This window comes from Pongo pygmaeus, chromosome 2 (assembly GCF_028885625.2).
Source record: "Pongo pygmaeus isolate AG05252 chromosome 2, NHGRI_mPonPyg2-v2.0_pri, whole genome shotgun sequence".
Taxonomy (NCBI): Eukaryota; Metazoa; Chordata; class Mammalia; order Primates; family Hominidae; genus Pongo; species Pongo pygmaeus.
The window spans coordinates 176,444,509-176,459,427 of NC_085930.1; the positions used below are offsets into that span (position 1 = coordinate 176,444,509).

General features: G+C 35.3%; 1 protein-coding gene across 1 annotated transcript in view; it reads right to left on the minus strand.

The window, feature by feature from the left end:
• Positions 1-14,919, minus strand: part of ZBBX (zinc finger B-box domain containing) — a 135,387-nt gene that overhangs the window by 74,086 nt on the left and 46,382 nt on the right. The window contains exons 9-10 of the mRNA XM_054482754.1: positions 9,259-9,433; positions 3,421-3,541 (exon numbers count right to left, since the gene is read on the minus strand). Coding sequence (XP_054338729.1) covers positions 3,421-3,541; positions 9,259-9,433 — 296 coding nt within the window. The remainder of the gene's footprint in view (positions 1-3,420; positions 3,542-9,258; positions 9,434-14,919) is intronic.

The window sequence follows — 14,919 nt, forward strand, 5'->3', positions numbered from 1 at the left end:
ACACATATCCTCATTGACTTTTAAAATTTGAATAAATTTGTGGTGTACAGTTCTGTGGGTTTTTACCAATGCATAAAGTCATATATACCACAGTACCCCCCCCCCACAAAAAAAATAGCCTGAAGAGCTATTATGGGCATCATACTTTAAAAAATATATACAGCCTGGACATTAGTTATAAATGAATTAGGTTAAACCTCTGCCATATAAGCTACTACAATGAGATACAACTACACACCTTATTAAAATGTCAAACAAAAGAAAAAAAAATGAAAATAGCAAGTGTTGGCAAGGATTTGGAGCAAGCAGAACGCTCATACCTTGCTGGAGCAAATGCAAAATGGTACAGTCAATTTAGAAAAGAGTTTGGCAGTTTCTTATAAAAATAAACATGCACTTACTATATAGCCCACCTATCACAGTCCCAGGTATTTACCCAGGGAATTAAAAACCTATATTCAAGAAAAACCTGCTATGAAAATATTTTTAAAGGACCTAGTGATCATTGTCAAAAACTGGAAACCAGCCAGAACAAATATTGATTCATACAAGAACATGGATGAATCTTAAATGCATTCTGCTAAATGAAGGACATGAAAGGACAGATACTGTATGATTTCATTTATATGACCTTCAAAAAAAGGCACATTTGTAAGGGTGGACAACAGATGAATAGTTGTTATGGACTGAGAAAGGGAAGAGGAGAACGAGGAAGCTCAAGGGAATGTGGTTGTAAGACTGTTTTTTGTGGGGGTGGGGGTACTGTGGTAGACACATGACTTTATGCGTTGGTAAAAACCCATAGAACTGTACACCACAAGTTTATTCAAATTTTAAAAATCAGTGAGGATATGGGCTGAACCCAATGAAAGTCATACCAACCTTAAAGGAGGTGAGAAAGAAATGGGCACTATGGCCAAAGTGATGTTGGAAAACATGGTTTGGCCTAGATACCATAGGCTACAGATAAAAGCGTGACACACAAAGACTGTACTCTAGGTGGAAAATTTGTTTCTTTCAGTGATATTATTAATAGTAATTTTGAAATTAATTGTCCCTTGTTTCTCTCAGTGATATTTGTGATTCTGAAACTACTGTATGTATACATACATATATATTTTAGGGCTAATTAATAAGTATATTATAGATAATGAAAGCTAAGTTTCTCACTGTAGGTGAAAGAAATTTGTCAAATAAGCAAAGGTAGAATGGAAATGAATCATGTGATGCTGGTTTGGATTCGGAATGCCTGAGTGTGAATGCATGTTACTTTAATAGATATCCAGATGGATAGATACAGAAAAAGATTCATATGTGTGTATGTGGATTTGTGTGTGTGTGTGTGTGTGCGTACTTCCCGGTTTCTTCCTCTGAGAAGGCCTAGAATTGTGGCACCAGAATAGTAATGACCACACCTACAGTCCAGATCTTTGTTTCTGAGCACCATTCTCCAATAAAGGGTATCAGTATGTTCTGGAAAAACAATTCCTTGGCTGGGGCAGGGAAAATGCATCTTGAGTTCCAGAAAAAAGAGATGTTCAAAGCAAACTAACCAAAAAAAAAATGATGACAACAAGTCAAAAGGATGGAAGAGTCAACCCGAGAGAGTCCACAATGGCCAAAGCAGAAACAATTTGAGTTGCAAAATAAATAACAATAATATTAGATATCAATCCCCAAAATAAAATAAATATTCACGAGTTCACATAAATAAAAAGTAATAAAAGTGGGCGAAGGAACACTTCTTTTAAGAAGAATTCCAACTAATAAATTTAGAAGGAACAAAGGAAATAGAATATCAGCAATAGAGCAGGAGAGTACTAACTGCTGCAGGCAAAATTCACTCACAAATTCTAAAATTAGTAGGTGAAAGTTTAAGGGAAAACAGAGTTGATGTATCATCTCAATGTGTCTCCTCTAAAATATTTATCAATTATAAAGGGAAAGTAGTGATTTTACAGTGGAGAAACTTAGCACCACCCTAACTATGTGATCAAGGTTAACATCATCTGTAATAAGATATACTGACATCATGATCCCAGAATGTCACGCACTGAGAAGGACACATACTCTCTGTGGTATTTTTCCTCACAGTGTATAACCTCAATCTAATTATGAAAAAACATCAGACAGGCCCAAATTGAGTACATTCTATGAAACACCTGGCAAGTACTCTTCAAAAGTGTTAAGGTCATGAAAGGCAGGGAAAAACTGAAGAACTGTAATGGATAAGGAGATATGACAAAAAATACAATGTGTAATCCTGGACTGGATCCTGGAACGGAGTGAGGATAATAGTGAAAACACTGATGACAAAACTAAAGTAAAATGTACAGTTGTCAATAATATTGTCCCTATGTCAATTTCCTGGTTTTGATATGCACTATGTTTATGTAAGATGTTACCATTAGAGAAAGCTGAGTGAATGTTATTTGGGAATTCTTTGTGTTATTTTGAAACCCATCTGTATATCTTCTTTTCAAAATAATCCAAAAGAAAAAAAATCTAGCACATTAAAAACAGTTGAAGGTGAGTGGTGGTGCAGGTATTAACCTATCTAGCAGAGGCTTCACGGGAAACATGAGGGCTGATTTCAAAAATCTGAAGAGATACCACGGAGAAGAGAAATTAGATTTTATCTGTATGGGCTTAATAGGTAGAATTAGAACCAAGTTTAGAAACGAGCTGGAAACAGGTTACAGTTCAATGAATATCTCTTCCACAGATGGAATGGGCTACCTTGGGAGATGGTTTTGCATAACTGAAGGTGAAGCAAGGGTGTGATGGCCACTTCTCAGGCAAATTCTAGAGAGCTCCTCCAACAACTTGCACCTCAAAAAAAGACAAGAGGCCAGCCTCATCCAACCAGTATCACCTGGGAGCGATTAGAAATTCAGAAATACAGATTCTCAGGCCTCACTTCAGATCTACGAAAAAAATTACCCATATTTTGCCACAGTTTCTAGCTGATTGTATCTGGTGATATCTCTTTGAAAAAAGTATATTTAATTACTATTAATAAAATTAGAAAAAGGTTTAATTAATTTAAAACTAGATTCTGAAAATTATAGTCTCAAATGTAAATGCTAATATAAAAAACTGGTGTCTTCTCAAAGCAATCTTTCATTTATCACATTATTTTTATTATTATTCTTAAATTCTTTTCTGTATTTGTGCATTTTCCTCATATACGCATTTCCATTTCTCAAGGAAAACTCTAAATTAATGATGCATCATATGCATAAATACAATAAAAATTCTTATTGGAACAGCAACTTCACAGGGATTTAATCTTGCTTTTAAATTATATATGCAAATATGAAATATACATATAAAATTGCTATAGGAAGGCATGTCATACAAGAAAGAAACATAAATAACTTTCATATTTCCTAATAGTATTATAATTCCAGAAAATACCTCCTGTGTTTTTTAAGCCATAATTTTTCCATGTAGGATAGAATGTCTTCTTTAAGTTCACTATTAAGTGGTTCTCTCCAAATTTTCAGATTAGTCTGTACTTCACATTCTTCCAATGAATCTGTAAAAATAAACACAATGTGCATAATTAATATAAGCAAGTTTACAAATTACCATATCTTCTCTTAAGATGTAGAACTCGTCATTTTTGAGGCATATATGCTTTAATATTTACTTATACAATCAATAGGTTAAGGTTTAAATAATGCAAAAGCATTAAATATTGGTAATTTATTAAGTGACTGGATAGACAGTTTTCTTCAACAATCTCTTGAAATGAAGGGATCTTATGATTCAGAAGGTTTGTTAAAGCAACTCATTCTTTTAAATGAAAATTATAAATACAAACATTCATTGTACATTGTATAAACACATACATAAAGGTATAATACACACATGTATAAAGTATTATAGCCACTGACAACAATATTTACACATTATGAGAAACAGGAAATAAATAATTCACAATGACATCTGGAGGAGATAATTTTCTTCACAAATTTATATCTACATGGTAATTTACTTCCAGATGTTTAAGATATTTCTGAAGCACTACTAAATTAAAATCGCTATTCAGAGATATTTAAAACTGATGAAGATATCTGGGAAAGAAAGCAGTGTAAATCTAGGATTACTAGTCTCTCCACCCTCCCACGTATCGCTCCTGTCTCCAAACTGAACATCACAGGGGGAAAAAAATGTAGGAGAATCAAGGGAAATAGTAAAGATGGGAAAAACATTTTTTTATAAACTAAGGCTAGAGGGTGTCCCAGCCTCATATTGTAGACTTCAATGATTAACTGCTAGAAACAGCCACGGGCCAGCAATGGAAACAAATTAAAGTAAAAATAAAGTAAGGAATCCCACTTCTATTCTTCTCAAAGAGTAGAGCAGTGTTGAAGAAAGCAATTGGAAAAAGTTTGGGAAAACACTGATCAGAATCCCTTGAACTGAAAGAGCAGAGTTAAGGACATGAGCAAGTCATGAGAGAAAAGAAATGCCTCCACTATGAGTCCCCCTTTTCATTTTGAAACAAGATTTCTTGACAGGAGAGCTAAAAGGGAAAAAAAGAAAAAAAGAACTCTTTTCTTTTTTTCTGTCTAGATGTTAGAGAAGAGCCACTGTGCTTGAGATATAAACTCTAAACACAGAAGGATGATGGAGGAGGAAGAAGATAAAGCAGCTGGCCTGTGATTCACTTTTCTCCCTTACCAATGGGCACATTCCCAAGAAATAAAGATGGGAGGTGACCTGGATTAATTTGTTTGTGAATATGTTGATAACTAGGCTTACAGGAAAATGAATTAATAATATTTGCTGGAAGGAGACTCTTTAGCTATATGGTGTATTTAAAATGCTAGCTCTTGTTTAGAATGGCTTGTCGTAAACAAACCTATGGATTTATGAGGCATGGCTCCCTGGGAAATGCCAAATAAGGTATGTAACTTATGTTTTTATTTGCTCCCTTCTTTCATGATTCACTGGCTACATTGTGTAAGAATGTGCATAAGATTCTCCATCCTCAAATTGATGGGATCATGGGTGTTTTCCTTAATAGATAGTGCAAAAGTCCTAAAGGGAAAGTATGCCTGAAGCATGTGAAGAACGGCCAGAAGTCAAGAGTGGCTGAAACTAAACCAGCCATGCCTGCAGGAGAGTAACAGGAGATGAGATCTCTGAGATAATGGACTTCAGATTACATAGAACTTTCTAGACCATTGAAAGTACCTGCCTTTCACATAGAAGGAAATATTTTAGAATACTAAAATAAAACCAAATTAAAAATCAATAACAGAAATAACTAGAAAACTAGAAATTTAAAGCATACTACTAAGCTGAATGGTCAAGAAATGTGTGAAAAGATGTTTCATGTCATTTGTAATAAGAGGTCCACAAAATCATCTCTATTAGACAAGCAAAAATTTTTAAATCTCACAATATTAAATGTTAGTAATAATGGAAAGCAAACAAAATTCTTTTTTTTCTTTGTGATAGGCTCTCACATTGTCACCCAGGGTGGAGTGCAGTGGCGCGATCACAGCTCACTGTAACTTCAAAATTCTATGCTCAGGTAATTGTTGACCCTCAGCCTCCCACGTAACTAGGACTATAGGTTCACATTATCATGTATGACTTTTCTTTAAATTTTGTGTAGAGATGAGGTCTCACTACATTGCCCAGGTTGTTGGTCTTAACCTCCTGGCCTCCTAAAGTGCTGAAATTACAGACATAAGCCAGAAGACCCAGTCTCTTTCTCAATTAAGGGATTCCAGAGCTGTGACCTGGCTTAGGTCTGGGGACTTCATAAAAAACTGAATCCTCAATATGGTGGCCGAAGCCGGCTCTCTGCCCATTAAACAGAAATTTTCTTCTACTATAGGTAAAACAGTAGGCTGCATGACTTTTTCATTCCTAGGTACACCAATTATCATCAGAAATCTCTGTGAATTGAAACACTGATCACTGCTCTTCCTTGACCCTTTCTTCGGTAATTTTTTCATCATAATTTTGAAGATTGTGTGCCAACACCTGGCCTCTATCATTTCCATTCTTTGAAATCAGGATGCTTGGTCCCATTGAAGCATTCCCCTCCAGTCATCTTCAGCCTATAGAGGAAGGCCACAACAAACATTTTTAAGTATTACGGTGCTTAATGCCTTGGTAATGACAGCTAAGTAGGTTTCACATTATCGGTTCCAAAATTCCTATCTCCCAAAACCTTCCAACTTCTTCTTCTACAAAATGGCAGGAAAATTACAGCATCTCAATCTCATAAACTTTAAAATCAAGTCCAGTTTTCAATTAACCAACCCGCCCCATTGTTACTGCCATTCCTGAAGTGCTTGAGACAAAATACTAAGATCCAAATCCTGTACATCTATATTGATAAACACAATCTCATCTAATCTGATTTGTTTTTTATTTCTTAATCTAACACTGTTAAATGTCTTCTTCTACTTGCTTTCCAAACTTGTGTGATACAGTTAAAAAGAGGCAGTGCCTGCTATTTTCATTTGGTATATTAATCTGTTCTCACGCTGCTAATGAAGATATACCCGAGACTGGGTCATTTATAAAGGAAAGAGGTTTAATTGATTCACAGTTCTACATGGCTGGGGAGGCCTCATAATCATGGCAGAAGACAAAGGAAGAGCAAAGAGACTTCTTACATGGTGGTGGGCAAGAGAGAGCTTGTGCAGGGAACTCCCATTTATAAAACCATCATATCTTGTGAGACGTATTCACTATCATGAGAACAGCACAGGAAAGACCCACTCCCATGATTCAATTATCTCTCACCGGGTCCCTCCCACAACACATGGAAATTATGGGAGCTACAATTCAAGAGGAGATTTCAGTGGGGACACAGCCAAACCATAACACCTGGTATGGACGTGGGCATTGCACTTCTTCATCCAAATTATACTAATCATTTGATTGATTTTTTTGACCTCCACTTAGGCTGTAAGTTCCAGACAAGGTTGCTACTGTTTTTGCACATCATTTGCCCCCCCACCACATAGCGTGTACTCAATATTCGCTGATAGAATTATTATTGAGAGTAATGTTGTATACCTCTAATATGTAAAACATTACTTGTGCCCAAATATTAGCAAATAATAAAAACAAAAGGTAATGACAAAAATAGCCAATATTGTCTACTTCACAAATAACAGTAAAAAGCCAGCAATAATGATAATAATTTATTGTCAACCCAACTGGTTAAAGTTAAAGAACTAGAAAATGCGGGAAAATAGTCATGTCACACTCTACCAGTGAGAGTACAACCAACACAGTAATCTTTTTGGAGGCCAGTTTGACAATATTCATTAAAATTTTATAAAACAAGTCACCACTGAGGTAACATTTCTATATTTAGAAATTTATTTTAAGGTAAATATGTAAGTGCACAAATAGCTAAGATGCCCATCATAATATCTTTTAAATACTGGGAATTAGAAATAAAATATCCATCAATAAATGTCTGATTAAATCATGCCATATAGAATACTCTACAAGAGTTACAAATGATTGTGTATATCTCTATTTAGATGGCCAGTTGCCCATTACAGAATCTCAGTGAAAATGCAAGTTAACTAATAGTATTTAGTGTTACTTCATTTTTTGTGTGTGAGCATGTGTGTGTACATAACTATGGTTATTGAAAAACATGTACCAAAATGTTAACATGGATTTTCTCTATATGATGAAACTGAGCTATTTTCGTTTTCTTCTTGGTAACTTTTTGTTATAAACAAATCTTTTAAAATAAGCATTCATTATTTTATCATATGGTTATTTCCATTATGGAGAACAAATTTGAAAAGAATTATACTTCTGATCTGGTGACTTTTCAACTCGGTACAGTATTATTTTAAATACTACGGCTTTCAAAGTAGACAAAGAAGTATTTCTATAGAATAATTAGCACTTTTCAGGGTTGACAAGTAAAAAAAAATATCGCATGAAGTAGCAAGTATAAAGCATATAAAATAACACAGCCAATGAGAAATGAGCTGTATACTGAGATATAAACTACTAAGAAGACAGCATCCAACTAATGTCTTGAAAATGTCAATGAAACTGATGTGTAATAAAGAAATGTAGAAAAATACTTGAAGAAAATTTATTTAAAAGTTTAATTATAATTAGAAGACAATGTGTGATACTTTGAGATTAGAAATTACACTGTGTAATAAAAGTGTAATAATCAGAAGAGTTTCTCCACTGGAAAAGAATGAAATAAAAATAGTAAAATCGGCAAGCAAGATACATGATTGAAATTTATTGTCTAACATTTTATATTAAATGGAAAGCAATTAGAAGACACTACAAGATTCTGAGTAATAAAATTAATAAATTGAATACTTTCAAAACTTACGGTTTTCCTCAAGACATACTGGGAAACTTAAACATACTGTTCAGTCATCTAGATCATCAATGTCTAGAATGTAGGAGCGAAATTATAAAAAAAAAAAAAAGAACAAAAAGTAGTTCAAAAAGAAACAAAAACAATGAGAACACAAATCAATTCTTCTCCTGAAGTTCATAGTGGTCTTTAAAATTGTGTTTTTAAGTCAAATATTCTAAAAAATGAAATTCTTCTTTATCTCACAGACTCTCTCATTTTATGTGTTACAATTACTGCTCAAAAAAGCAATAGTTGTCCTGGCAAAAATTTCTACTAGAAGAAGAACTGAAAGAATCCAATTATCCATTCACTTGACAGTCTGAATGTACATAGAAAACAAATGCAAATCCCCCTAGTGCCCAATTCAGGGCCTATAAATATTAAACCACTCACCAATGATCACACAGTGCATACTCCTTTGAGGAGTTATAGCAAACTGCCATCCCAGTGTTTATAGATTTTGAACATCACATTTCTATTCACAGAGAATGGAGGTAAATAAACTAAAGTCAACTACATTTTAAAACATTCATGTTTTAAAAATAGCCATACCGGCCAGGTGTGGTGGCTCATGTCTGTAGTCCCAGCACTTTGGGAGGCTGAGGCAGGCGGGTCAGGAGGTCAGGAGTTTGAGACCAGCCTGCCCAACATGGCAAAACCCCATCTTTACTAAAAATACAAAAATTAGCCAGGCATGGTGGCATGCACTTGTAATCCCAGCTACTCAGAAGGCTGAGGCAGGAGAATTACTTGAACCTGGAAGGTGGAGGTTGCAGTAAGCCAAGATGACGCCACTGCATTCCAGCCTGAGCAACAAAGGGACACTCTGTCTCAAAAAAAAAAAAAAAAAAAAAAAAAAGCCATACCTTTTGCTGCTGCATGTAAATTCTGTTTCTTCTTGCCATCATGATTTCCGGTTCTCCATTGACTTAACACTTCCTGAAAGGACTGTGCAGAAGTTTCTTCATCGAATGACCCTTCACACAACAGACTCTCTCTTGGTTTTGTACATTCTGCTATTTTCGTCTTTGTAATTTCTACCTAATTAAAAGGATATAGGCATGCTTTATTAAATTTTGTGCATTTACCCACAAAAATTGTTTTAATAAAAAAATTTCTGTGTTTTTAAATACAGGTAGAACTAATTATTAGTCATTACAAATCAGGCTTTTTAAACTTAGAATATTTTTAAGTTGTGCTTATTTATAGGCTTTACTCTGTTCTTTAAAACTCTGTTGGCAATTACAAGTGGTCTCTTGAGAAATTATGAAGATGAGAGCCTACAGAACTAATTACTTATCATTACGCTGTTCACCAGTGTTCTCTCTGTAAAGGTACAATTGCCTTGTATCCATTCTCCCTATGCCTCCAATCTCCTACTCCCCGCAACCTACTCATATCAAAAAAACAGGGTTTTTTGTTTGTTTGTTTTTTTAATGTAAATCTGATCAGACATTCCCCTGCTCAAAACTCTCTGTTGACTGTCTATAAAACCCAAAGTTCCTACCAGGACTTACACCGCCCTACACAACCTTATATTTCCTTGCCTTTTACTTTACCTCCTTCCATTCTCCTTTCATTCGCCCTGCACCAGCTAGTCTCACATTCTTGCAGTTCTGAGAACCCATCAAGCACATTTCCTCTTCAGGGCCTTGTACTAGCTATACCCAGTGCCTGAAATGAGCCTTCTCCATATCTTTACATAGACATTCCCTCATTTCGTTGACTCAATGAAATGCTCAAATATCACCTACTCAGAGACTTCCTCACTACCAATTCTAAAACTAATAGGCCCCCTTTCCCCCATTTAATAATTCCTTAACTGTTTTATTCTTCTTCCCATTACTTACTCCTGTATGACTTTATTCTATATGTTTATTTATTGCCTATCTTTCCCCATTAGTATATAATGAAGTTGTGGATTTTGTCTTTTTTCTTAGTGCCAAGAGCTGTGCCTGGCACAAAGTAAGTGTTCATTAAAAGCTAGTGGAATGAATGAAGAAGTTCATCAATGCATGTAATACAATGCATGCTCCTCAGATTAATGATGGTTGTGGAGAGATGAATTCAGTACAAAATATAAATCCAGTCCAAGCACACAAGAAAATGAAGGTAGTATTTGGAAGCTATGCACTGAATCAGAGAGAACAGCCACATTAGGAAAACCAAGCAAAGTAAAACCCACACCAGTGGCTGAATTATCAAATGTGGATTACCTACACTGGTCAAATTGCTAAATATCCATGTGTATCTTTTAAGACATGAGAGTATAAATCTCTATGTTGAGTCCACAATTGAAAAATAAACAGGCAGCTTGTTAGAGCACAATTCAGGGTATATTGCTAAAGATGTATATAAAAAATTTTAAATATGAGCAAAAAGTATCTGAGGACATGTCAGACTCTAGACACTATGCTAACCGTTGGCCACAGAAACACAGGTTAATAAGTCCACAGCAGAAAAAGGTGCAAGAAGCAGGTAAAACTCAGGGGAAATGATGTCTGAATTGGATTTTGAAAGATAAAACAAGAATTCCATAAGCAAAAAGTGCCAAAGACAGCATTCCAGAGAAAGGAAATGGTATGTATGCTAGGACATGGGAATCAAACAGCATTGGTGGCATGGAACTATAAGTAGTTTGCATTGATGTAGCAAAAAGTAAAGAATGAGAAAATATAAAGGGTAGAAAGGAAGCAGGGGAAGAATATAAAGGGCTCTGCCTGCTGCACAGAGGAGCTTAAACCCGTTGGACATGTAAAACCATTGTAAAGTCTCATATACCAGTGTGGCAAAGAGAGGGAAATTAGAAAATAGTGTGTTTGGCTGCAAGGAAACTAATTAAAATGTTACAGACATTTGCCCACATTGACCAACATTACAAATGCATAATTTTTTATCTAGGAGTTTCAGGATTTTATCATACTGATATACTTATATCTGTGTAAAACCACATTATTCAAAATTATACTTTATATTTTAGCATATACTGCCAAAAGACTGAAACAGCATAAATGCTGATCAGTGGAAGATAGATTTTTAAAAGTCTTTTCACATCCAATAAATGGAGTATTTTACAGCCACTACATAGAATGAGAAGGTTGTAGAATGTACTTATATGGATACAAAAACTACAAAGTTAAGTGAAAAAAATGCAGAACAAACATGTTTGTAGAGAAAACATATTAACATTTGTGTAAAAAATACATACAAAACCAGAAGGGTTGCCTGACTCCTAGAAGAGAATGAAATGCGCTTTCCATTTATAAACCTTTTTTTTAAAGAAGAAATTGTAGTATCTAAAAGAGCAATAAGGATAGAATAAATGACAAAACATTCAAGAGTTTTTAGCTGGTAGCCTATATGCGACATGATAACTATTGTGGACTGAATTGCATCTCCCTGAGCAAATTCATATGTTCAAGCCCTAACCCCCACTGTGACTATATTTTGAGATAGGGCCTATAAGGAGGTAATTGAGGTTAAATGAGATCATGAAGTTGAGGCCTTAATCTAATAGGACTGGTATCCTGTTAAGAAGAGGGAGATAGTTGGACATGGTGGTATGCACTTGTGGTCCCAGCTACACAGGAGGCTGTGGTGGGAGGAACGTTTGAGCATGGGAAGAGGTTGCAGTGAGCTGAGTTCACACCACTACACTCTAACCTGGGCAACAGAACAAGACTCTGTCTCAAATAAATAAATGAGAAGAAGAAGAAGAAGAAAAGACATCATATATCTCTTCTCTCTCCTCTCTTTCTCTTTCTCTCTCTCTCTCTCTCTTCCCTTCCGTATGCATGTGCATACAGAAGAAAGGCCATGTAAGAACACAGCAAGAAGGCAGCGATCTACAAGCCAGGAAGTAAAGCCTCACCAGAAACCAATATTGCCAGCACTTTATCTGGGACTTCTAGACTACAGAACTGTGGAAAATAAATTTCTCTTGTTTAAACCGCTCAGTTGGAGGTATTTTATTATGGCAGCCTGAGAAGACTAATACAGTAACTAATTGGATATGCAGAGGAGGAAGTGAAAATACTACAGAAAATAACTGCCTTTGTTGGCTTGGAAAGCTAGGTAGGGCGCCTCCAACAATAACATTTATAGGTTTTGGAAAAGACAGGATAAATTTAGTTTAAAGGTAGAGTCTTAGGAGTATTTGTGAGAAGGTACGTATTGGTATCCAGTAAGCAATATGTCAGTGTATCTACGTATACATGCTACACTAATGAACAAGCATTGAAAACTCAGCGGCTTAATACAAAATGATTTCAACATGCAGCAATTTCAGCAGCCCTCCAGGGAAGTTTCCTTCCAAGCAATGAATCAGAGATGTCAGACATTTGCATATTGGAGTTATGCCATTGGAATACCTGTCTTCCACATAGCTGTGGCAGGGTAGAAAAAGCTGGAGGGTTGTACATTAGCTCTTAAATGTTTCAGCTCAAAACTGTCATATATCACGTCCACTCAGAGTCCAATATGACCTTGCCCAATTCTAAAAGAAATTTGAAGACGCACATAGAAATTCAATGCTGTACATTCATTACCCTGTAAGTACATGATATCCCTGTAAGATGATGTGTTTTAATATCCTCACTTTCCAAAGGAGAAAACAGAAGATCAAAAAAGCTAAGTAACTTGCCCAATATTACAATGCTATAAGAAAAACAGCATCATTATTTCAAACCCAGGTTTCAGTTTATAAGACGTAAGCTCTTTCGTGAACTGTACCTCTTTCCAAGGATGTGCCATTGGCTTTGATCCATTAAAAAGGCCATAAGAGAAGCATCAGGCATTGGTACCATTTGGCTCTTCTAGCCATTAAATTAAAAATCAGACTCTTGAGCCCTAACCCAGATGTAAATATTTTTAAAAATCCAAATTTGGTGACAGACCCAGGAATGCCAGTTTTTAACAATCTCCAATTCTTATGATGCTTATTACAGTTTGAGAAGCACCACTCTTCGGCACAGAGGAACACTAAGTCTATGAAGGGGTTATCTCTTCATTTTGCACTCTGTCATCTATAGCAGTGACTCCCAACAAGAACACTCACCAGAATCACTGAGGAGTTAAACACACACACACACACACACACACACACACACACACACACGTCTGAACCCCACCCACGGAGATGCTGAACTCGATCATATGTATTTCTTTAATGTTTCTCCAATTGATTTTAATATACACTCCTGGATGAAATCATTGAATTAATGGTTTTTAAGTTAAGACAATGATGCAGACAATGTATGCATAGCTACCTATGAAGACAAGAAGAAGTATCTGTTGTAAAGATTAATAAATAGCACAGAGGAGGCTACTCTACCACTTTCTAGTAAGGCTAGTTACTTAACCTCTCATCTTTCTTATCTGTTAAATTGGGGTAATAATAGCACAAACCTTACATGGTTATTGTGATTATTAGATAAGGCAAGTAAAGCATTAAGCACAATGCCTAGCATAAGGTGTTCAATAAAAGTTAGCTGCTGATTTATTTTTGATAGGATAAATTAGATGAAAAGGCAGGCATGAAGAAGAAACTTTTAAAACCACAGTCTCTGCATAATGGTTAAATGCAGGAAATTTGAAGTCAGAAGGTCTGAGCTGAAATCTAAGTTCCATGATCAATTCTACCTTTGGCAATTTATAAAAACTATTCCTTGCCACTATTCTTTCATTTGAAAAAGAGGAATAATTAAGACAAAAGGAGATAATGTGTAAAATATTTAGGGCAGTGTCTGGTCTTCAATACATTATTATTATAATTAGGAGGCAGTGATTCTTCACAAAACGTCCTTGACAGGTCTATTAGAAAGCAAAATCCACACAAATATGCTGACACTCCTGAAAAATTCAAGCACACTTCCTCTGCTGAAAATAGGTCCTACTAGCATAGAACACATTTTCTTTTATGTCTATGAGCGTGGGTTTGGAACACAACAGATTTAACTTCAACCCAAAGTTGGTCAACACATAACAAGCAGCATGACTTCAGCTAAGCTACAGTTTTTGGACTGCAGGGAAAAGGTGACTGGCATCTAAAAGAATGAGGATTATAACATAGATCAAAATTTGAAGTTCATTTCTTGCTAAAGAATCAATATGTCTATTATAAATATATAGACATGAGTTGATAAAAGCTTATCTAGCACATTGTCAGATCAGCAGTCAATCTAAATAACTGCCAGAATTTGGTATAAATCTGGTTTTAAATAACTGCAATTGCCTGTCACTTAAAACTCTTGGCAAGGTTTTGTATTTTTAGTTTCTCTGAATGAAGTCCTGACTCACATAAAATTGTTAGATTGCACTGTGGTTTTTTAAAAGAATGTTTTCCCCAAATACTCATCCAATTCCTGACATGGATGAAAATGTCCAGAAAGACATATGGTCAAAAGATCATTCATCAAAAAGAGTAATGTTCAGTGGAATCAAAGCAATCTTCTTGAAAAGATTTTTATAGTCAAGATGTATTTGGTTAATAAAGAACAAATCCATATGAAATAAAAATGTGATGAAAT